The following is a 25254-nucleotide window of genomic DNA, read 5'->3' as shown; positions in this document are numbered from 1 at the left end:
GTGTGCCGGCACTGTGCTAAGTGATTTACAATTATTATTTCATTTGATCCTAACAGCAAACTTGGGAGGTAGGTGTGCTATTATTATCTCCATTTTACAGATGAGGAAACTGAGGCAAACAGAGGTTAAGTGATTGCCCAGGGTCACACAGCTAAATGTCTGAGGTTGGATTTGAATTCAGGTCTTCTTGACTCCAGGTCCAGTGCTCTATCCACTTCAACACCTAGCTTCCCAAGCTCTTAATAAGTGTTTGTTGAATCAGTTCTATGGTCCTTGCCCTATTTCTCCTTCTCACTGTGGTACCCAGGCAGGGCAAGGGAACACGAATGACCATGACTGCAGAGGACAGGGGAGGGAGGCAGTCCCATAAGGAGGGCAAGGTACCACCAGCCTCCCAGTCCCTCTTCTGCCCATTGGGACAGTCAGATGATCACCCCTTCCTCTTCTGGAGCCATACATATTGCTATTGGCCAGGCTGCAGGCAAGGCAATTCAGGCATCAGCATGGGCAGGATGGGTTCTTTTGATATCTTATGGGCAACTGATCCCATGCTACAAACACTTGTTAATTATTGGCATGTGTAAGGCACTAGGCTTGGCATCAGGGATGTAAAAATAGATAAGACATAGAACCTATTTTCTGAAATAGGACAAAAATCAAGTACACAAGTAACTAACACACAGGAGCTTAAGTACAAAGGAAAAATTCTGGCAAAAGGCAATGAAACATTTTGTAAAGAGACATGTCATTTTCAGCTGGGGGTGCCATCAGGGAAAGCTTTATGAAAAATAGAGGGGAAGGGCTTCATCAGAAAGTGAGACCTGCAAGTCCATTTCTGTGCCTGGGAGACAGCTTGGACAATGGCGTGGATGTGGGAGAAGGTGGAACAAAAAATGGAGAGGAGCAAAAACATTGCAGAGAGTAGTTCACTTTGAGCAAAGCAGAGTACAGGAAGGGAAGTAGGATGAGAAAAATCTGGAAATATGGGTTGGAATCGTATAACAGATAGCCTGGAATATCAGGATCAGGAGTTTATTTATATAGCATTTATATAGCACCTACTCTGTGCCGGGGCACTGTGCTAAGTGCTTTACACATATTATCTCAGTTGATCCTCACAACAATCCTGGGAGATTGGTGCTATTATTACCCCATTTTATACTTGAGGAAACTGAGGCAGACAGCAGTTAAGTGACTTATTTGCCCAAGGTCACACAGCTAGTAAGTATCTGAGGCTGGATTTGAATTCAGATCTTCCTGACTCTAGGCCCAGGTTTATCCACTGTGCCACCCACCTGCCACATTTAGTAGACAACAGGGAATCAAATAAAGCTTTCGCATGGAAGGATTGCATGATCATAATGTTGCTTAGGAAGAGTCCTTGGGCAGGGACATGAAGTATATACTGAACATATTGAAGAGCACGTGGCCTGAGGGCAGGAAGACCGGTCAAAAGGCTATTTCAATAATCCAAGCAAGAAGACTAGATTAGTTGTAGTGGAAATGAAAGGAAGGATCAGATAAAAATGATCAAGGAAATAGAATCAACAGGAGCTGGTCAATGGTTAGGTGTGAAGGAGGAGAGGAAAGTCAAAGATGAGTTCAGTTTTGAGCCTTCCTGGATTAGAAGGATGGTAGAGCCAGCCACAGAAATAGCTGAGCTAAGGGGAAGGGCAGATTTTCGAAAGGCAGATGAGCACTTCAATTCTGGACACATTGAGTCTGAGGTCAGGATATCCAAGTAAAGGTATGTAGCAGGCAGTTGAAAATAGAAGACTAGAGCTCTGGGAAGAAATGAAGGGTGAAGACAGAGACTGAAGAGTCATTTACATAGAGGTGAGAATTGAAGGCATGGGAGTAGATGAAATCACCAGGGACAGAATGTGGAGAGAGAAGAGGGCCAAGGATAGAACCCTGGGGGGCCCTCTTGGGAAGGGGTGGAAGTAGCAAAGAGGAAAGAGAAGAAACAAGCCAGAGAAGTAGGAGCTATGGTGGGGTGGGCTGAGTTGGGGGCAGTAGCAGGGTGGGCTGTGGCTGAGTGAAAGGCCCAGTTCTGCAGAAGCTCCTGGTTGCCCCACAGAAGGTGCCTGGCACTGCAGAACAGTTTCCGGGCCAGGAAAGTGCCCAAGTGTGAGAGACACACATTGAGGTGTTATTAAAATTCACCTAATTATTCTGGAGACACTAAAGCCAATGTGCCGTTCATTGGGAGACAGGATGATTGAGAACGGCCGCGGTGGGGATTGGGAGACACTGAGGCGTTACCCGCCAAGCGAGGAATGGAGGCGGCATGGGGACCTGGCAGAGTGGCTGCAGGCACTCTGCGTCACAGCCAGCAGCATCGGCAGGGAGCAGGCATCAGAGCCCCTGCTGAGTAGAGCAGGCCCCCAATGCTGGCCAAGAATAGTGGAAGTAGGGAGTGGAGAGTGGGGGCGGGACATTGTTGATGGCTAAGATCCTGGGATGGAGGGATGTGCCTGCCCCACAGCATAAGGGGCAGGGCTAGGTCTAGCCTTAGCCCTCTCTCTAGGGAGCCTGAATAGCAGCTTTTCCTTGTCTTCCATCAGATGGTGATTAGGACCACTATTTTGCTGCCCTTCTGCTGGGCACAGAGGCAGTCACACAGCTGAAGGTTTGGTGGCTAGAGCCTGTCAAAAATCACTAGGTCCAGGGGTGGCTCAAAGAACCTGACTCTTGAAAGCCAAGTGTTGAGGAGGTGACTGAGTAGCCTAGGATAGAATGTGGCTTCTCCCAGAACAAATGTTCAATCAAGTGCTTAGGAGCCTGACCTTGGAGTTTCCCTAGGCCAATCTGACCTGATAGGCTGGAAGCAGCTGGCAGACTCCAGGTTGCCTTTCTCCAGGCTTGGGCACAGACTGAGAGGTGCTATTGTAACTACCCCCAAATTGGAACTCCCCAGGGAGATGGCAGAGGAGAAGTCAGGGGCTCTTCCCTTTTTCTGACTGGGCCACCAAACCACCAAGGGACTGCCCGAGTCAGGGATGTGGCTCTGGGTGCAGGGGGCTCCCACTGCAGGAGAAGCACTTGGCTAATGCAGAAAGTGCCTCCACCTTCCGTGTTTCTCCACCCCCACCCCCCCCACCCCCAATGGCCCTGGAACAGTCCCAGCTCAGCCTGGGAACATCTCCGGCTGATCCATCTGGATCCAAGTGTGAGAAAAGTTCATTTCAGACCCAGCTTGACATTCCCAGGTGGCAAGTTAGCACTAACATCTCAATCTGTATGCGACATTTCAATCAAGCGAGAAGTAACAAAAGCAGAACCATTAACATTCGGAGCTGTTCACCAGTGGTAATGACGGGGAAACTCGCTCCGAAACTGGAAATTACCAAAAAGAGAGAAGTGGGGGGGTGGGGGAGGGAAGAGCATGAGGAGGGGGCAGAGAAGGGGGATGATTTTTCTACACTTAGGCCAAGATCCAATGTTTGGATTAATGGCGCCATTACCCGAGAAAGGGCTGCAGATTACGCTCATTCTTAAAATGTTTTTGCTGGCAATTAAACGGCTACAGTTATTGATCTTTGTTGATTTTATGTCCTCCTGATTTGCATAATCTATTAAAGATGAATGATTCATGATGTGTTTATTATGGGGACAAGCAGAGTCTGCTGGAGGTGCTGTCAAGGTGAGAACCTAGGTTCTGTTCAGGTCTTCATGAGTCATCTCAGAGCTTGATCCCCTAAAGGTCTCTGGCCTGCCTGCTCCCCACCAATCTTCACCTCCTTGGGAATCTGTAGTTGGAGAGGGGAGCTAGGGATTGGGAGTATTGTGTCTTAGGTGGAGTCCCTGCTTTCTTCCCATTTTTCTGTTAAGTGTGTTGTTGGGAGATGTCAAAGCTAGGCTCTGAGTATCTCTAGGGTTAAATAATGTTAGGGTGAAGGGGCCAAGGGGCACCAGCCAGGGGAGGAGGAGGAGGTCTGGGAAAGGTTCTTAGTGTCTTTACAAACCCCGCTGAAAGATTCTCGAGAGTTTTGCTTTGTTGGAGAGAATTAAAGGCTTTGGGGGAGGGGAGAAGTAGGGAGGGAAAGGGGGGGCAGGCCCTCTCAGGAACCAACCAGCCAGGTATAAGCTAGAGGTAATTCAGAAGCCTGTGTATGGCCTGCAGCCTGGGATGGCCTAGACTTGTTACAGGGGACATCCAGCAGCCTTTCCTTCCTTGGGACACTTTGGGGACCAGCTCTAAGTAAAACGGCCTAGGGAAGCTCAGCCCAGTTAAGAGGGCTTGGTATGGGGGGGTATTCCTACTGCACCCTGGTAAGGAGGAGATTGATTTCAAACTTAACTAGCCACTTGATGCAGTTATTCTACAAGAACAGTGTTAAAAGAGGGAAGTCTTTGGAGAGTGTGTGTGTGTGTGTGTGTGTGGTGAAGGAGAGGGACAGTGGCCTAGGACACACTGAATCAGTCTTCATCAAAAGCGACCAGAAGAGGCTCCGCCAGCACCCCACCCTGCTTACTTCCCCCTTCTTTCTTTCCTTCCACTTCCCTCTTTCCCTTGGCACCAAGAGACCAATTTTTCAGGGTGGTATTTGAAAGTTCTGCCGAGATTTTAATTTCCCTGCATCACAACTCAGCAAGCTGCCCAGTCGAGCTGGTTATTTAAATTTATCACCCACTTTCCCTTCCGCTGCTGGGCCACTCTAGCTCAGCCGTGCCTCTTCTCTCCAGCCCACTGCTTGGGGCTGCTGGTCTGGAACAGAGCCCAGTCTTAGAAGTGATAAGGAGAAAGGGACCAGTACGAAGAGAAACTAGGCTGGGAGGGGGAACCAGCTCCCCACCCCTAAGCCAGGCTTCCTATAGCTGAGGGAAAGGCCAGCAAGCAGGTGATAGTACATTCAGAACCCAGTCAGCTCCCCCAAAGTGGAATGCCCAGAGAGTTTCTGCACCAACCAGGAAACCCAGGAAGTAGCCAAAGTGTCCCTGTATCAAGAGACATCTCAGTCCTCTGGGGGTAGGTGAGCACAGGTGCAAGGGAGGTACCAAGGAAAAGAAAAGAAGGGAAAGGAAAAGATTCAGAGATTCATAGAATATCAGAACTGAGAGGAAATTCAGAGATTATGTAATCCAAGGGTCTCTTTTTTTTTTTATAAGGGATGGAAATTGAGGCTCAGAGTGGAAAAGTGACTTGCCCTAGGTCTGCTAGTCTCCAGGAAACCATGAAGTCTAGGCAGAGAACTAGTCATAGGAAACAAGGCAATGGATACTAAAGGTCCAGCAATTATCCGGCAGGGGAAGGTTCTTTCTTCCCCCACTGCAGTCCTAACTTATACAGTAGGTTCTGGGGCCAAGGGGTTGAGTGAACCCACCCTGCCTAAACACAATTATCTACTGACACTTGGCAGCCCTCCTTGCTTGCTGCCCCTTACCCCAACACCCTCTGCCCCTCCCACTGAAGCAACAGCGGAAGCCTAGCAGGCCTAGATACAAAATTCCGTATACAGTCCTGAGGCAGTCAAAGGCAGAGTCCCATGGCAGGTCAGGAGCAAGCCTAAACAGGGGCATTCTGCTCCCACCAGGGTTCTCTCCACCCACCCTCCCACTGCCAGCCAATAATTTCAGCCCATTCTTCCCCTGGCCCCAAGCCCAGGGAGACTTAGGAATCCTCAGACTTGGTGTCTCTTCCCCTCTCCCCTAACTTAACCCCACTACATTCTTAATGTCTGCCATTCTCTAGGCCCCACCTCCAGTCCCTCCCAATGAATCCTGAGAGCCTCAATCCTAAGGATTTTTTGTTTCCTGTTGTTAACAACCCCTCCCTTTATAAAGTAGTCACCTTCTCCTCTCTGGTTTTCCCCCCACCTTCTACCCCCAATAAAACAAACAACCTAACCCCTTCTTTGGGAGGAGAGGGTAATAAAGGTTCTAAGGAGTGTAGAGGTCTCCTGCCCTGGCATGTAGGTTTAAAACCACTGACAGGGGAAAGCAATTTCTTCACAGAGATCACCAGTTCCCCCTCCTGCCTTGAGAACAGAACGACAGCCTGGTGGCGGCAGGAACTTGGAAAGAGGGAAAGTCCTTCCAGATCAGACCAAATTAGAGCTCATCATCCTAGCTCTTCAATGTTTCCTTCAGAGCCATGAAGGCTGCCCCAGCCAAGACATGGTGTTTAGGCCAAAGAGTCCAGAACTGGAGACTCACAATCCTCTGTGTATACCAGAGGAGTCCAGACCCCAGGCTTCAGACTTAAGTACAGGGGTATTTCCATAGCAGTGAAACACTGACAAATAGTACTTGTGCCCTGGACCTCTCTCCCTTTCATGGTTTCTCCTTCCCTTTCTCCTTCTGGTCTTCTTCCTCCCCTGAAAGAGGCAGCCCTGAGCAAGAGAGTGACCTGTTGAGGAAGCAGTAGGTGAGTCAAAAACAGAGGCACCCACTGCAATCTAAGGCCTAGGGATCTACCCAAATTTTACATGGACTGGAGCACCTCACCTCCAACAGGACAGCTCCTCCTATCCTTAAAGCCACCCTCATCCCCATCTCTGTCCTTACTACTCTCTGTATCATGCAATCTCACCTCCCATACTCTCCCAAACTCATATCTAATGCCAACCCAAACCCCAATCCTCATGGCAGGCCAATCTCCCCAGGGGTGTGCTGCATGAAGTGCACTGTGCTTGAGGTTAGAGGTGGGGGGAGGTATGAAATATGGTTAGGGGACATCAAATCTATCTTACTTTTCTTATTTCATAATCTTCCTTCTCCCTTCTTCTGAAGGAAGTCCTTGCCATTACCTCATGGTCTCACTGATTTACTCAGCCTCAAGCAAGGCTTCTTCCCGGTTTTTTTTTTCTTAGTGTCATAGACCCCTTTGGCAGAATAGCGAAACCAATAGACCCCTTCTCAGAAACGCATAAAATAAAATACATCAGAGTCTAAAGGATACCAGGTTAAGAACTCCTAGTCTAAAGGAATGAAGCTAGTGTGACTTGGTGACAAATGTGAATCATAGAGTATTTTTAAAGAAATCAATTTCATCATCAAACTAGGCTAACAACATGTTTTCTAGTCAAGGGCCTCTGGGAGCATGTTTTAATGAATAGCTAGGTTTGTAGTTAGCATATTAGCTGTTTGCACGTAAACATAAGCTTCTAAAGTGCTGGTGCTGGAAAAGTTTGTACCTTTAAATGTTTTAGACCTTGTCCCTGAGATCTTGTTTATCTCATTAATTTGGCCTCTCCATAAAGAAAGGGTTTGCTGAGCAAAGGGAAAGCCAATCAGCCTGGGCCTATCTGAATGATCACAATTCCTCATTAGTGGGGTCCAAATGAATGCTTTGTGGATCTTTTTGAGCCCTGCTCTCAGAAGCTCAGAGATATTTTGGCAGGGTCTGCCACCCATTACTCAGGGAGATGGAAAAGCCAACAGCTTTTACACATGTACACACCCATTCTCCATAGCTACTATCCTGACAGAGAAGAACCCCCTTCCTCTTCCACTCCCAAGAGGACAGGAAGGTGACCTCCCCAACCAAGGTAACGGAGGAAGCCTGTTCTCCACTCTAGCCTCTCAGCCCCGTAGGAAGCTATTTATTTCTGTCCATTGGTGCAGCCAGAAGCTTCAAGACAAACAGCGGGAACACTCTTCCGGCCCTGAGCTTTGGGAGTGAAACCCTCTGCTATTGTCACCTGGGAGAGGGCTTTGGAAGCCTTCAGATTGGAATCCTCTCCTGTTCTGTGGACTGGCAGCTGGGCCGGCAGGCAGGGAGGGAGGAAATCCTGGGGCTGGTCAGAGACAGACCTAATGCGCCGGCAGCTTAAGTGGCCGTTTTCCTTGGGATTAGGGTTTCACTTACACGGAGCGGCTGAAAAACACTCTGCTTTAGGAAGGATTAGAGCTGACAATTCAGTGCTCTCGGGGAACAAAATAAAGCCTGAGAGGAACTGGAAAACCTGCCGTATCAGGAGACTGTGTAAACAGGATTAGCCTCTGCCCACCCAGCATGAGGGGCTCCAGACTGCATAAGAATACCCCAGTACCCACCCCTGCCCTGAGCCCAGCTTCAGGCTGCAGTCCCCTTCATCAATGCCAGAGCTGTATGTAACCTCCTTTTGGGGAGCCATTTATTCCTTGCTCCCCAGCTCAGTCTTGTTCCTGACAGGGCTCAGAGTGGAAGGAATATTTACTAGGGCCTCCCATCGCTTGGGCCTAAAGAGACCCTGTCACTTATGGTCAAGTCTAGAGCCCACTGGTGGTTAGAGAAAACTATTTTGTAAAATTCTTCATCTCTAAAAGCAGAAGCAGCAACCCTCTTATCACCCATTGGCTGATGGCTTACTCATGGCCAAGACCAAGCAGCCTGGTCACTGAGTCCTTTTCTGGGGACTGGCCAAACCCTTAGGTCACTCTTCCCAGCTCTGCTTGCTGGTGAAGTTCCCTGAGGAACCAGCCCCACTAAACTCACAGAGAATTAGCCTTGAAAAGAACTAGTCATAGTGTGACTTCCCCCAGGGAATCAGTTACAATTAATCTACAGGGTAGTGGATCCCACTGAGAATTGAACCACAAAAAGCCATATATATGTATTTCATAACAGCTTGCAACTAATAATAGTGATAACAACTTATAGTTTAACAAACATCTTCACAACAGCTGTATGAGGCAGGTAGTTTAACAGAGATGATCTCCATGGTCTTTCCTAGTTCTAAATACTGCAATAATTTGATTTTTACAGATGAGGAAACAGAGGCTCAGAGATGTTAGTGACTTGTCCAAGGTCCCACAAAGAGTTAAAAGAGGAGCTAGGACTCTAGCACAGGTCTTTCTGACTCCTAAGTCCTGTTATCTTTCTATGAGTATTGTCTTTTTATACCAGTAGAGATTTTTTGAGCCCCAGAAGTATGTCCAGCACAGGACTAGGCACTAGGGATAGGATACAGAAGTAGTATAAGACAGGCTATAGTCATATAGCCTTCAGTGAGCTTATAACTGGAGATGAGACCAAGGATTTAAAATGTCTAGAAAATTTGAAGAGGACAAGGAGAAAAGGGAGGTAGAAATTTAGGGGTGAAATGGAAGGACATATAATACTTTTTATAGTGCCCTCTATAAATGTAAATTGACTTGGTTATTTCAAGAACATGTGTATTAGATGTATGTATACATGTATACATACATACACATAAATGCATAAATGCATATAAGTGTGTGTATTAGTTTGGTAGTAAAATTGTCATTCAGTTTCCTTACCTGTATAAGGAGGGACTTAGACAATAGTGATGGCTTTTGAGATCGGTGCCAGCTTTGACATTTTAGGACCCTGTTTTGTATGTATTATTTTAGAGTATAGTTTATTTTATTCAGTTAAGTATAAATTTACTCATTGAATTTGCCTTTTAAATGTTTTTATTTATTTGTTTGCTTGCAAATGGATTATCTATAAGCCTTTTGAACTTTAGAAAATTAGACCATAGTTTTTTGGTTTTGAAAAGCAACACCAAAAGTTTTTGAGAAGTTTATGAAAAGCATGCTGAAAGCTCAATGAAAATATTAACATTATGGTAACACAGTTACCATGTTTTCCTGACTTAGGTCTTCCTATATAATCATGCCAAGCTGATAGAATATCCACTTATCATCAAAAAATCAACTGAATGAAAAAGGTTTCTTAAAAATCCTTTAAATCTATTTGAATGTAACTTTATCCCATGGTACTTTATCTAAATGCCATTTTTGTGCTGTCATTGCATATTCTGATGCTTCATTTTTCCATCTTCAATTCAATAACCACATTCTAGGTGCTAGGGAAGGGACAAAGTTTAGATAAAACACAGACCTTGCCCTCATGGAGTTTGCAGTCTGGTGTGTGTTGGGGGAGGGGGGAGGGGGGATAAGATATATAGATCACTATAACATACAAGTATTATTAATTTATGGACTTCTGAAAACTGAAGCCTAAATTGAGATTACTCTCACCATATGTTCATTGATTTGGTCAGTCCTGAATTATTCTATTTCCAGATATAGATTGGTTTCTATCATATCTTTCAGAAGGTAGAGACATCTGAAAGCAGCAAAAAGCTCAAAAAGATAGACACTGTGTAGGGTAAAGACCATGTCACCACCATGTTGCAGAAGGTATGTGTTTGGCAGGATCTTTGATGGTTTTCCTGGACCAAATATCCAAATGTAACCTCTTTTCTATACTATTTAAACAGACCTCTCTAAAACCAGTGCTTGGGTATTAGCTTGTTTTGTAATCCAGTCAAATGCAGAATCAGGGCTATCAACACTTACATGTTTGCCTTTGAATCTTGAATCCAGGAGATTTGCAGCAGTTGATTTGATCTGGACCATTTGGTAAGGAATGCCTGACATAAGTGCACTGTCTGATTTGGATGCTGTGATTGTTGAAGGAATTGTCTTTAGAATCTTCAGGGAGTTCTGTATTTGAACTCAGAAGACATCCTCATCTAACACAGCACTCCTTATACTTCTGGGTACTTTAAGATCCTCAACTGTTAGTATTTCTTGAAGACCGTCTTTATTTTTCAGTAAAACTCTCAAAGGACATTACTACTCCACCCCATTGAGTTTTACACCAGTTTCCATGCCACTAATTTATTCTTCGCATTCCACTTGCTATTTCTCAAAGATGGAAATCCCAGTATGAGTAACCTTCACTTGCTTGATAATTCAACTCAACAAACATTTATTAAAAGCATACTCTATACATTGTCCTACAAGTAACACGTGGATATTTCTCTGTTATGCACTCCGATGAGGCTTTCCGGTTATTACCTGCATTTTCACTTGGCAGGAGTAACATGTCACCATTCCCTCTCTTTTGTAGGATCTCATAGATTTTATTGTTGATGTGCCCTGCAATGCACTGGTTTGTTCCTGTTTCAGTGCTTCCATTAAAACACACACACACACACACACACACACACACACACACACACACACACCCCTACCTGATTGAGGTATGAGTACCACCTAGTCTATGATTCCTTCTTCCCTCACATTTGTCCACCCAGGCATAAGCATTGCAAAGAGCAGGACTATGTTGATTCTTCCCGGCAGACATTCCAATACCTATTCATATGATGATCTTAGTAATTTACACACCTTTTCCCAAGATGCTCTTTCTGTTATTGACAATGGCAGTTGCAGAAGAATAGACTCCTTTGACAAGAGTTGAGTCAATGAATTCCTGATCTTTTGGCATCATTTATAAGTGAGGCCACTGACAGTGCCACACAACTGACTGCAATCTATGGTGACTTGAAAATACTGAATGGGCAGCTCCTTCTGATGAGACCCATTCATTAATTTATTCCTATAGTCAAATATTTATGTTATACTTAACTATGTGCAAAGTCCTGTGATATTAGGGATAGCAACAGCCACCAGATCAAGTCCTGAGGAGAGTGATTTATACTTTATGCAGTGTGGTCCTTGTCACACACACCCATAAAGACTGTGGAGCTTACTGCTCCACAGGACACATCTACATGTACATGTAAGACTGTGCTTGCCCCTTCTAAAAGCATTTAGAAATTAATTTTTCATTTGATGGTAATGCATTTTACTGATTCACCAAATTTCAAACTGGGAAGGGAAGTCAGAATCAACTAGTCCATCCCCTCATTTTACAGGTGGAAAGCTGAGGCACAGAGAAGGTCTTGCCTCAAGTCGCACCGCAAGCTAATGGAAGAGCCACGGGCAGAACCCATGTCTCTTGGTCCTCAATTTAGGGTCTTTCTGCTTTGCTGCATTATATTTGCAAATCATGACATTTTTTCCTATCAGAGTAATTTGCAGTGTGGGAAAAGTTTCCATATGTTAGAAGTTGGTCTTGCAATTTTGCAGAGAGAGAGAGAGGGAGAGAGAAAATAATAGTTTAGTGACCAGCTTTCTTACAAACACTAGGCTCCTTACATTTAGCATGTACATGTTGATTAATGGTATCCCTCAAGTATTAACTATAAGCAGCTTTCCAGCCCTGCTGGCCTCACTGCTAAGGTTGGGTAGATGATTTTGCACAAAACAACAGATTACTAAGAACTGCATTACAATTTATGTAGGTTGAGAAAACATGCTAATGCAGTTGAAATACAATTTCGTAGGAGTTCAGATAAATTTAAACCCTTACAATCTATGTTTCTTAATGGAGTATGCCTTTTCTCAGCCTCTTTGTAGATCTAAAGATCACAGGGCTGGAAGGAACCAGGTTCCAATTTCTAACTCCAAAAATCTTTAAATCAATCCTTACTCCTCTCTGTCCCAAAGCCTTTTAGACAAGCAGAATAATATGTTTCTTGTTTCTGACATCCACAGGAATAAGTGGAAACTACTTTCAGGATCATAGGATTTAAAACTAGAAGATATTTTAGAGATTGTCTCGTCATAGAATCACAGAATACAGAATCTAGAGTCTGGAAGGGATGGCAAAGAATCTTCATTATAACATCCTGACCAATCGCCATCCAACCTTTGATCTAAAACCATCCATTAGGGAGTGCCCACTACCTCCTAAGGCAGCTTATTTCACTTTGAGATAGCTCTAATTGTTAGGAAATTTTCCCGTACAACAAAGCAGCCTCTTCCCCTTACAACTTTTAGCCATTTATTGTTTCCTGTGTGCTCTCCAGAGCCAAATGGAATAAAACTATTCTGTTTTCCACATGATAGCCTTACATATACTTGAAGACCACCAACATGTCACCTCCTAAGTGTCTTTTTTTCCAGGCTAAACATCTCTGGTTTCATATGACACCTTTGCCAGTGTGGGCCGGGGTCAAGGGACTAACATTCCCCTTTGCTAATTCAATCACACTAGTCATGCAATGGGCTGATGAGCAAAGTCATGAAGGTAACTGAGATTTAAACCCAGGTTCTGTGCCAATATTCTTTCTATTATAGCACAAGGCCTCTTAGTTGGTCAACAGGTATTTACTGAGCAAGTCAATTATATCATTTTACAGATGAGGAAACTGAGGTTAAGAGAGGTTAATTGACTTGTACAGTGTCACACAGTGTCTGAATTGGGATCTTAACTTGGATCTACCTAACTCCAGGTCCAGGCCTCTATCTACTGTACTACCTAACTCAAATGTATACATACTTTATAATTTACAAAGTATTTTCCTCATAGAATGAGGTTTTCTCTTTTTTACAAATGAAGAAACTGAGGCTCATAAACATCAAGTGATTTGTGTGAGGCCATATGATCCATCACTGGCAGAGCTGTTGCTCTTTCTGCTATATAACACTTTGTCCTTATGACTGGAATATGTCCTCCAATTTCTAGATCAAAATTCAACAGGAGGAAAGCTATTAGAAAAGTAAATGTTAGTATTTTCTGTAGGCGAAAAGACATCTGACTCATTCATTGAATTAATTTAATTCAATAAATATCTATTAATCACCTAAATAATAGGGAGATACAGAACCTAGATAAGACTGGGTCTCTGCCCTACTGTCCATTACAGTCTTAAACAGACATATGAACGTGTAACTATAAGGCAAATAACAAAAGAGAGGTGCAAACAGAATGCTTTGCAAGGTCTAAAGAGGGAAGCATTGTGGGTTTTACAGGTTAGGATTTCAACAGGTAGGATTTCAGTAGGGGGAAAGGTTGAAAGGATAATAGGGAAAAGTGTGAGCAAATGCATAAAAGTGGGAAAACAGTGACTGGCAAATAGAAAGCATTTAATATTTGCTCATTGGTTGATAGAATGTAAGCTCCTTGTGGGCAAGGATTGTCTTGCTTTTTGTATTGGTATATCTGGTGCCTAACAGTGCCTGGCATGTAGCAAATGTTTAATAATGACCATTCTTTCATTCACTCATTCAAAGTATAGAACATGTGCTTGGGACAGCAAGTAATCTGGTTTGTCTGAACCGCAGAGTACATGGGGGGGGGGGCTGTAATATAAATAAAATTGGCACTAAACTGTGGAAAGTCTGGGATCCTAGGCAAAGAAGTTTGAACATTATATGGCAGCCAATGGAAAGGCATTAAGGAGTTCTGAGTAAAAGAAATATACATAAAGAGGATGAGGCTGGAGGTAGTGTAGTTATTGCAATAGTCCAGGTGGGTGACAGTGAAAGCCTATACTAAGATGGTGGCAGTGGAATTAGAGAAAAGAGGATGCATATGAGAGTTTTGCAACAGGAGAATTGATGGGACTTGGCAATTCTTCAGATGTGAGACATGACGGAAATGGAAAAGCCAAGTGTTACCCCAACATCGTATGGGAGACTGGAAAATGGTGGTGGCACTGACAGAAACAGTGAAGCCAGAAAGAAAACAGGAATAAGACAAACAATAAGCTCAGTTTTAGATATGTCGGGTTTGAGGTGTTGATGAGAAATCCAATTGGAAGTGTCCTATAGGCAGCCGAAAACATGGAAAGAGAACTCAGGGCCAGAGATGTTGATTTTGGTAATCACCTGAATTGAGGTATTATATAGTATATGGTATAATGCTGTCAAGAGATTGAGAAGAATGAAGACAAAAAAAGGCCACTGGATTTAATGATCGTGAAGTTTCTGATGTCTTCAGGAGAGTGGTTTCAGTCAAAGATAGGGATTGAGTCAACAGCATTGTTCCAGACTGCTGCTTTTCCTTTTATAGGAATTTACAGGAATACTGAATATGCTAATACTGAAACAACTTTGCACAAAAAATCTTTCTACTGCATATTTTTAAAATAATTTTTCTAAAGATCGTGTCAATAAATGCATTTTTTGAAATTTATTTCTAAATTACATCTAAAAATTAGAAAATTATTTCTAAGAATTATACCATAGATTTTTGTACAAAGCTATTAGTATTTTCTTAAGTATATTATTCATCATTCTAAAATAAGCAAAATCCACAACTTAATTTTGGGAGGAAGGGATATTTGTCCCTGAAATTCCAACCGACTTTTTTGGCCTTTACATCTAGCACAGACATAACAATGAGAGAATAATTAAATGTTAAATTGTGTGGTACTGATTACCAGTGCAATTAATCAACAGGTATTTATTGAGCACCTGCTATGTGCTTATTACTACGGAGAATAAAGAAAAAGAAGGCATAGTCCCTGCCCTCGGGGATCTTGAAGTCTACTTGAAGAGGACAAACTATTAAATGCTAAATTGTGTAGGGCAGAGTTTGAATCCTCAGAAAAGATATCAATGAGAGCTGGAGAAGTTTAGGAAAGCTTCAAGGAAGAGTCAAAACCTTAAACTGAGCCTTGAAGGATGGAAAGGATTTGAGTAGCCAGTGAAAGAGGGGAGCACTTTCACACCAGGCACAGGAAATAACACAAACAAAGGTGTAGGAGTGAACTAGAACATGGCTCACATATGGAGACAATAAGGACATCAGCCTAACTAAACTAGAGGGAGCACGCTAGAGAGTAGTAGAAGGATAGTAATGGAGAGGATATAGGACCAAACCATGGAGGACCTTAGAATGTCAGGCAGGTCTTAGATTTGATATGGTAGGAAACAGGGAACCTGTCCTTGAAGATTCTTGAGAAGGGTTGTGATGTGATAAAAATAGTCATTAAGGGGACAGCTAGGTGGCACAGTGGATAGAGCACTGGCCCTGGATTCAGGAGGACCTGAGTTCAAATCCGGTCCCAGATCAAACACTTGACACTAGCTGTGTGACCCTGGGCAAGTCACTTAACCTCATTGCCTAGCAAAAACCAAAACAAAACCAAACAAAAAAAAATAGTCATTAAGGACTTTTAATTTGGTTGGGGTATATAGAACAGTTGAGGACTTTTCTGGAGTCAGGGAGCTTGTTTGGAAGGTTGGTGAAGGAATCTAGACATTAGGTGATCTGAAGGTCAACTTGGAATGGTAGCAGTGGAAGTGAAAATGAAGGCTTTAATTTAAAAGGCATCAAAAGAAGAAATGACCGGATTTATTGATTAGATGTGGGAGGCAGGGTATGAATAAAGAGGCAGAGATGACTCCACAGTTTCAAATCAGAAAAAAGGGAAGATGGTGGCACCATAGACAAAAAGAGGAAAGTTGGGGAGCAGGGAGGTGAACTGTTTTGTAAAGAAAGATGACAAGTTTTAAAGATGTTAAGTTAAAGGTGCCAGCAAAATGTTTAAAAATATTTTTTACTAGTCCTGTGATTTCATCAGTATCAGGAGCTACTACTTCTGATGGAGATTGTCACCAGCTCCGCAATTTAGTCTTGGATAGTTGCCAGGGGACACTGACAGGGTAAGAGGTTAAGTGACTTGCTCAGGATCACACAACCAATATGTATCAGGGGTAGGACCTGAACCTAGATCTGAGGTGAGGTAATGTTGCGTAGCAGATAGGGCACTGCATTTGAAGGCAGAAAAACCTGTGTTCAAATCACACCTCAAATATCAACATACCTTGGTGGACCATATGACCCTGGGCAAATTGCTTAATCTTTCTATGCCTCAGTTTCTTCATCTGTAAAGTGAAGGGTGGACTGAATGGTTTCCAAGGTCCCTTCCTTTGACACTGTTGACTGAGTCAACTGTATCAAATGCTTCAATGGGATTGAAGAGAATGAGGAGTTTGAAAAGGTCATTAGGTTTGGTCATTGACGACCTTCAGGAAAAATTTCAGTGGAATGGTGAAGTCAGAAGACCGATAACAGAAGGCAGAGAGAAAGGGTAGACGGAGAAGGTGCCAACAGAAAGAGACAAAGATGGCAAGGGCGGGGTAATCTAGAAAGTCTTGGTGAAGTTGGGAGGGCATGAAGTCCAGGTCTTTCCCCAGGGCACAAATAGAAGTATAGGATTTAGAGAAGAGAAGAAGCACAACTTCCCTGAAGACAGGGAGGAAGAAAAAAGATGAAGAGATAGACATATAAAATAGGGGTGAGGGCTGATGAAGGCCTCCATCTTCTTAGTTAAGTAGAAGGTAAAGTCATCCTCTTCAAAGAGTCACCAATAAAAGGAAGGTGTCAGGGCAGTTTCTCCAACTCATATTGTATGCTTAAGTTTATAATTCATCTTCATTCAATTTGTGTAACTATCTGATCACATAATTTTCCAAAGAAACACACCCTTTGCCTACATAATAGACCCTGGGGTTCCCTGCGAAGCTTGAGTTGAAAGCTGGACAGTATAAATCCATAATGAACCAGGTTTGCCTGGTTCTAAGAGCCTTTAACGGGGCTTTGCTCCCTGGGATCGGGAGCAGGGAAAGTTCCTAGGAGCATCTTCTAATTTATTTAAATGTGACAGAAACAAACAGCAAAACATCTCCCTGTTCTGCCTCCACCTGACAGCCCCAGGCACTTGCCATAGAGAAACCAGGCAATGTCCTTAGTGAGGTTATGTCCTTCAGGACTCTGGAAGGGACATGGTGGGAAGGGTCAGTATGAGCATGGAGGTGAGGAGGGAGTTGTGTTCCCTAGAACCTTAGAAGGTGTTGGAGGGACTAAAATTGGCAGGTCCAAAGGAAGAAGGGTTGGATGTGGTGGTGAGAAGGTTGTGATGTTACCAGAGAGACTACTTACTGGGAAGCACTGGAGGGACCAGGAAATCAAGTCAAGAGGCATTTGTTAAGTGCTTACTATGGGGATTTTTAAAAAGGCAAACTCATTCTCTGGCCTAAAGAAACTCACATTGTAATGGGGGAAACAACATACAAATATTGGAGTTAATCGCATATATCTATGTAATAGTCCCCTTTCCCAACCTTATATCCTGTGTTCTTTCTGCTGCCCCCTGAGAAAACATGGTAGCCAAACACACAAAAGACACATACAGATACAGATACGGTCTCACATGTACAGATGTACTGCTATTCATACATGATCATGTGGCAGTTTCTTTTTCATAGAGTGACCTGGTTTGAGTACCAGCCCCTCACCCCCGTGCCTTGTCTCTTTTCAGGTCGTGACATGGCGAGTACCACCCTGCCTGGTTATCCCCCCCATGTTCCCCCTACTGGCCAGGGAAGCTACCCCACCTCTACCCTGGCAGGAATGGTGCCTGGTAGGTGATAAAAAGCCACAGTCAAGGGCTGGGGAGAAGGGGAGGGATCATGCCTGGGGAAACTAAATCATAGATGTTCTGTGAGTACAGATTCTCTTTCCTAACCTCCACCTTCAGTCATATGACTTCTTTCCCTGCTATCCCCAAAGGGTGGTCTCTTTCTGTGTTTTCCTTCTCTTCCTCTCCTCAGTGTAGGCTGGATGGAGCCCAGGCCTGGGAAAACCCCTGGAGTATGGTTACAGGGATACATATCTGCCCCCACCACCACCATAGTGGAGTCACCTCTCCTGTCACCTCAGCTTTAGCCTACTGCCCCCATCAGTGCCCAGAGACCACCCCAGGTCCTGGCCAGTTAGCTGACTATATACACCCAGAGCATAGGGCCAGGCCAAGCTGAGGTGGCTTTGAAAAGCCTACCCTGGTTTCCATGGAAACCTGGAGTCAAGCACCATTTCTAGACAAATGTCAGTCACCTAGACAAAGCCACCCTGGCTAACACCAACCCCCAGAGGGGAGGCTAGGAAAGGCAGTGCAGAGCAGCACTTTCTTCCCTCAATCTGGCAGGGGACAACCTCCAAGAAGGCAGACCTAGGATTCATGATATGGCCTGGGTCAAAGGGGCTCTAGTTCTAGGGAGATAAGCCAGAAATAAAACCACCTCCTCCTAGAGACACCCTATGCCCCAGTATAGGAGGCATCACCTGACGTTTATATATATACAACCAGCAGTTAACTCTCCCCTTTGTCTGAAAGAGGCAAGGTTGGTTTGCTGCATCTCAGAGGAAAATAGGTGGGGTGCAGAAGGTGATTTCCCTAGGTTATAACTTTGCCCCTATTTTCCCATGACTCAAGGATGGAGCACTGGAAAATGAGTTGGCTTTCCCAGTTAGAGCAACCCATCCCTTCTATGGAAACCCTTTTACCAAAATGAATGTGGGACCAGGTCCCCTTTCTCTTCCATACCCTTGCCCTTTGGTGATTTCCTTTCTCCTACAAGCTGGAGACTTGTAATATGATTCAGAGGGGCATATCTGTAGTGTTATTCGTCCGTCCAAGGCCACACCTTATAGACACAGGAGGGTACCAAGGGAGTTGGAGGCAGTGGGTGTGGAGGAGATGAGGAAACTGGTGGGAGATAAAGAGGGGAACCTCAAGGGAGAAGAGGTAAGGTGAGTGGGGGATGGTATGAGGACGGTGGTAGAAGGTAGGAAGTGAAGACACCCTCTAGGAGGAGTAAGGGGAGCAGGCAGCAAGGGGTAAGGGAGGGTAGGAGGTAAAGTGAGTCAGTGGGAGGGAGTTAGGGAGAGAGGGTATAGGGAAGTGAGGGAGGGTGAAGGGAGGTGGGGGTAGGAGGCAGGGGAGCCGCAGTGGCAAGAGGGGAGTCGTTAAACAGAATCCAGTGCTGATGAGGAAATTACACTTGTTTCATTAGCGATCGGGGAAGGAGATAGCTCAGTTCCTCTTGGTCACAGTTGAGCTCAGAAGCTCATTATCCTGCTGCACGCATGCTTTCCCTCCTCGTCAATAAACAGGCTTTCCAGTGGCTGCATCCCCCCTCCACCCCCACCCCCACCCCCCCAGCTCCCTCTCTGAGAGGGGCTCCTTCTCCTCTACTTAACCTGCGCTGCAGGATCAGTGTAAACAGTCTGGGGTCATCACACAGGAGAAAGGGTGAGAGAAAAACTCAGAGGCCTGGCCTTTCTGAGAGGAGAGAGAAAGGGAGGAGGCAGGGGGGACAGCCAGTGCCAGCTCCTGGGCGTCATCCCACCCCCACCCCTAGGCCTTTGGAAAGCTTGCCCTTCTCTTCGGGGCTCACGAAGGTCCTAAGCATTGGTCTTCCTTCCCTCCTTAGACCAAAGCAGTGTCCATCTTCTTCCTGTCTTGTACTCCATGATGTCTCTCTTCCCCAGTCCCCTGTAGTCCTAGAGAACTAACCTCAACCACACTGCAATGGACTGCGCCCACATTGTGATTTCCTCTGGGTATGACAATGGATAAGAAGCAGTTACTGGGCTTTTTCTGTGTCCATGGGCATGGAACACTGCTAGCCCCCCTCCCCCATTCCAGGCCATTCTCAATAGCAGCAATCGTAGGAAAATGGGTCTCTTGCCCTCTCGGCAATGCAAGCTAGAAGTCTAGGTTCGATGGATGGCCCAAGCCCTTCAGCTTGGTTTGGCACATCGAGGACATCAGGTCCTCCCGCTGATTCCCACCAGGCAGTGCCATCTCCCCAGTAACAGCAGCAGCAGATAGCCCAGGCTTCCCAGCTTGTAAAGGGAATCACCATCAGAAAAGGAGGGGAGCAAAGCAGAGCCTTGCTGAGTAGGCATGCACTCACCCACCCAGCAGTCTTTGGATATGCTCTTGGCATCCAGACACCTCTATCTTGGGGGCCCTGGGACCAAACCAGTTTCCTTACTCCATTCAACAAGCTCCCCCTGTCTACTCCTCCAAGCCATCATCAATCTATCTGTCTGGGTCAAGCCAGGCCGGGGTGTCAGGGCAGGAGGCTTTTCCACTTCAGGATACTCAACTGCCCATTCCTATGATGATAACAACCATGTTGTCGGTCAAACTGTCTGCATCCCTAGGACTCACCCCACTCATGTCTCCTCTCCCTTCCCTGCAGGAAGCGAGTTCTCAGGCAATCCCTACAGCCACCCTCAGTACACAACCTACAATGAGGCCTGGAGATTCAGCAACCCGGCCTTACTAAGTGAGTACGGCCACCAGAATGTCTTGTTTGTCTGCTCGCCTGCCCCATTCCAGATTTTTAGCTCCGCTCATGTCAGCAATGGGAGTATGGGGGTAGGGGTGGGGAGAGGTTAGCTCAGACTTGAGACTCAAACCAGACTCTTCCTTCATAGAGATCGGTCCCCCTCCTTCCCTCCTCCCGTCCCAGATGGGCTGGACAGGGCAGGCAAACCTAAGTAAGTGCACTTGTGACCAGTAATTCGCTGTCGCTGGAGGTTTCAGCAAATGGGTGATGGTCCTCGTGCGTCTGGTGGGCCCAAAGGATTCGATTCTCCCGATCTATCGCTGTTTGCCTGCCGGTGGATAATCCGGCTGAGGCCAAGAGAGGCCAAGAGAGGCCAAAGTGCCAAGGCCCCCAGAGCCGGCCATTTCGGCCCTCCTCGCCCCCTCATGTCACAGCCCTGGGGGTTTTCGGTTTGAGTTACTTTTCCTTTTTGTTCTCCTGTTTGTCCTCTCACCCAGCCCATTCTTCTCCTGTGTTAACTTCCAGGTTCCCCTTATTATTATAGTGCCACCCCCCGGGGCTCCGCCCCTGCCGCTGCTGCCGCTGCCTATGACCGCCACTAGTTACCGCGGAGACCACATCAAGCTTCAGGCCGACAGCTTTGGCCTGCACATTGTCCCCGTCTGAAGCCCGCCCGCCTGCTCGCCCGCTCGCTCGCCGCTGGCCTCTCTCCCGCCGCTGGCCTCTCTCCCGCCGCCACGCACGGAGGGAGGGAGGATCCACGCCACGCCCCGCGACGGGACGGGACGCTACACCTCCCAGTTGGCCTCTGTCCCCTCCATTTCCCTCTTTCCCTGCCCCGCAGTGTTTCTTTAAATCCGGGACGCGTTGAGACGGGACAGGCTGAGTCTCGAGAGGAATCCACAGACCCAGCCTTTTGCCCCTCTCTGGCCTCTGCCTCACCGCCCTCCGCAGTCTCCTGCAGGTCCGCCGGGAGGGAGGTGTAGGGATGTGCCCTAACCTGGTCTGGCGCCCGCCCCCTCCCCTCCCAGTGCGCCTCCTCGGGCCGGGGCAGAGTCTTGTGGCGTTAGCTAGGGTGTAGCACGCCCAACCTATAACGGGTCTGCTCGCCTGGGCCTGAGCCAAGTCGGGTGGGCTGGACTGTAAGAGCAGGGACAGCAATCACACCCCCACCAACCCGACCCAGTCAGGCCCGCCCTGCCCGCCCCTCCCCATCCCGCAGCCTGCGAAACCAGGAGAAAGAGCGACATGGTGTTAAGCCGCTTTGCCGGGAAGGCTTGGGAAAAGAAAATCCTGAACAAAAAAAGTTATAAACTAAAGGAAAGAACTACCCACTCGACCCCTAGTGCGCTGGGCTGTCTTCCCCCACCCCCACCCCCAGCCCAGGACGTAAGGGGGAATGTGATAGAGAACGTCTGTGGGGCCAGAGTCCTGCGAGACAGTGTCTCTGCTGATGGGACACAGGGCAAATGGCCCTTCCAGCTAACCGGACTTAGTCTGGTTCTTTCCTCTTCCCACCAAAACCGCCGCACCCTATACCATCACTACTGCTCCTGTTGCTGTTTGGAGCTATATCCCTCCCCAGCCCCCATGGGCTTCCCGGAACCCTGGGACACACTTAACCGTGCATCTCAGACGCCTCCCCACTCCATCTCAGCCTTTACAATCGTGTTCAATCTCAATTGGGCTGGGTCACCCTAGAGCAATGGGTCCCAGTCCCAGTCCCAGAGCTGGTCCCAGCCCTGATTCTGGACATAGACCCTCACTCTGGGGCTGGCCAGGTGGAACAGCCCTGGACCAGCGCGGTCCGCTCCTCCTCCCCCCAAGGAGCCAAGACAGGGGGTTTGGGGTCCAAGTCGGGTCAGCATAGGGCAGTGTCTGAGTTCTCGCTGCCCGAGATAGGCTTGGGACCTATCTTGGGACCTAGCAGGACCGCCACTAGTCTTATCAGCGAGAACTGAGCAGGGACCTCAAATTCTACAATTATTTAATATTACGGTATTTGCGAAAAGAAAAAGCCTATGGCTTGCTGCTTTATAGAAAGACGGTGTGTGTTGTGTGAAGGCGAATCCTCGTGTATATAAACCCTTCCAATGCCCCTCCCGGCCTGGGCCATCCTGTATCGTAGTGACTAAAGCCACCCGCTGCCCGCCTGTAGATAAGCCCTGCTGTCTGTGCTGTTAAGAGTCGCCGCTCACTTTGGGGGGGAGGGGGGAGGAGGGAGGACATGGGGGGAGGGGGTACACAAGATACATACCCAATAAAGCACAGCACGTGGGGGAGGGGCGCGGGGCAGAGGGGGGATTTTTTTTATGTTGCAAAAAAAGAAAGGTTTGAAAGAAAAGAAATCACTATGCAAAATGACTCCTGTGGACTCCTCTACTGTGGTTGTTCCCTTTTAAACCATCTCTCTCGGTACCGTGCTTCCGCCCCGTTTCTCTTTCTGTGTCTCTTTCCTCTAATACTGGCTTCTCCCTCAGCATCTCCTCCTACCAGGCCTGATTTATCATCCTTGAGCTCTCAGTCCTGCCTGGCCCCAGATCTGCACCCTCCTGTCCTGGGAAACTGATGGCTTGAACAGCCCCTCGTGCCAGTAGCTGTCTTATAGGCTCTTTTTTTCTCTCTACTCTTCTCCCCCTTCTTCTTCCTCTCTCCCTTCCTCTCTGCTCTCCTCTCCATTCCCTTTTCCCCTTCTCTCTCTCCACTCTGCGTCTCTTCTTTCCCCTCTTTTCCTTTCCTCTCTCTCCTCTCTTTTCCTCTGGTCCCCACCCCAGAGCGGCTGTGCCTGCATGTTTCCTCACCTGTGGATAGTGACGACTCGAAATAACAGAAACAAAGTCAATAAAAAGTGAAAAAAAAATTTTTTTTGAACTGGAAGAGTCCGGAGCCCGAGCCCCAGGGAGGCTTCCTCCTGCCTAACTCACCTGGCCGGCCTCTGAACTTCCTCCCAGAACTTTACTGAGAAAAGTGAGAAAACACAATAGTTTTACTGAACTGTCGGCGCCTCGGGGCGAACCCTGCCCTGACTCAAGCCGGAACAACTGACTGACAGGGCAGGGACCTGAGCCTGGGAGACTCCGAAAGTCACCCTCAGCCTAGGTCTGACCCTTAGCCTCCCTCAGCCTTCCCCAGCTTCTTTCAGCCTCCCTCAGCGCCGGTTCTGTTTGATTCCTTTTGTGCACATGAGAAATAAATAAATAATAAATAAATAAATAAATAATAATAATAATAAATGAAATTTTGTATGTCACTCCCAAAGACTCCTGGCTTCTTTCTCCCAAACTAGAGGACCTTTACTGATTCCCTTCATTGACACCCTCTATTAGACCCCCCCCCCACTAGTCTTCTCCCACTGCCTCCCTTATTCATTAAGCCTCTCATTAACCACCATACCTCTCCCACATTGATTCCTTCCCCTTACTGGCCCTTCCTACCAATATCTTCCACGAACCTCCATCACTGCCCTTTCCCACCTCCTCTACCCCCAGCTCCTGCAATTCCCCAATCTTCAATATTCTTACAAACCCTCTGCAGCACCCCCCTCATTCTGATTCAGATACAGAATTAGATCAGAATGGGCAGGTGAGCCAAAGGTTGAGTTGATGTCCTAACCCACCCTCCCACCACTTCACTAGAGATGGAGTTTCCATTTTGGAGCAGCCAAATAGTCAATCAGCAGCTGGGTTGAGAAGGGCTTCAAACTCCCCCTTCCTCCCCTCCTGGAATTAGGTATTTAGGTGGAAAGAGTAGCTTCTGTCTCTGAAGGTGGAACCACTAAACTGGTCTCTGGGTTTCAGGGGAAGGTGGATTTAAATCGGTAATTCTCAGCTGGATAGGAGAAAAGGGAGATGAAGAAGCAGCTCTTGAGGCTGCTGGACTAAGTGTAAGTCTGGGCAGCACTTGCTGGGTAGTAGAGCTGTTAGTCCTTCTCTTTCTTCGTTGGGGAATGAGGGCTGACAGGTATGGGCATCCACCAAGTGATGGTGGCTGGAGACATAAAAGGAGGCAGTTCACACATGAGGGAAATTTTTTTCCTTTTATCTCCCAGTTTTCTAGGGGTTCCTGGTATAAGACCAGATGGGCCTAACAGCCCAAAGCTCCAAGCTCAAGTTCTAAGTGGCTGGGGACACTAACACTGAGAACGATAGCCATACTAAGACCCTATGGATCCAACCACTGTGCTGTGCTTCTGGTTCTTCACAGTGAACCAGGTCCTATCTTTCAAGGCTGTGGGAGGCCAGGGCAGTTAGCCACTGGAGGAAAACAGAATAGAAGTAGATATCCCTGTGTGCCAAGGCCTGTGCTCCCCACACAGGAAAGGGAGAGAGACAGAAGGAAAGGCAATACACCTAGATCCTTTCCCACTTAAAAGATAAGAATCTCATGACGAGAAAAGAATTTAGGACACTAGGCTGGGTGCTCTCGCTCAGTTCCAAATAAGCTGCACAGATGGTAGGTGCTAAAGGAGTGTAGGTTGATGAAAAGAGCACTGAATTTGAAGGAAGACCTACGTTTGAGTTCCTGCTGTGCCATCTACTGCCCCTTTGACTTTGGTCAATCAATCAACAAGCATTT

General features: G+C 46.5%; 1 protein-coding gene across 4 annotated transcripts in view; it reads left to right on the top strand.

The window, feature by feature from the left end:
* PAX2 (paired box 2) overlaps positions 1-21345 on the top strand; it is a 102214-nt gene extending 80869 nt beyond the window's left edge. For 2 of the 4 annotated variants that reach the window (XM_027851998.1, XM_027851996.1), the window contains 3 exons: positions 17859-17960; positions 20590-20676; positions 21224-21345. In XM_027851998.1, coding sequence (XP_027707799.1) covers positions 17859-17960; positions 20590-20676; positions 21224-21345 — 311 coding nt within the window. Of the gene's footprint in view, positions 1-17858; positions 17961-20589; positions 20677-21204 lie in introns of all 4 variants that reach the window. The other 2 variants (XM_027851999.1, XM_027851997.1) reach the window with 1 other exon arrangement.
* The last annotated feature ends 3909 nt before the right edge of the window (positions 21346-25254 follow it).

The sequence above is a fragment of the Vombatus ursinus genome, unplaced genomic scaffold (assembly GCF_900497805.2).
Source record: "Vombatus ursinus unplaced genomic scaffold, bare-nosed wombat genome assembly UNPS02009205.1, whole genome shotgun sequence".
Taxonomy (NCBI): domain Eukaryota; kingdom Metazoa; phylum Chordata; class Mammalia; order Diprotodontia; family Vombatidae; genus Vombatus; species Vombatus ursinus.
This window is presented reverse-complemented; position numbering and strand designations above follow the sequence as displayed.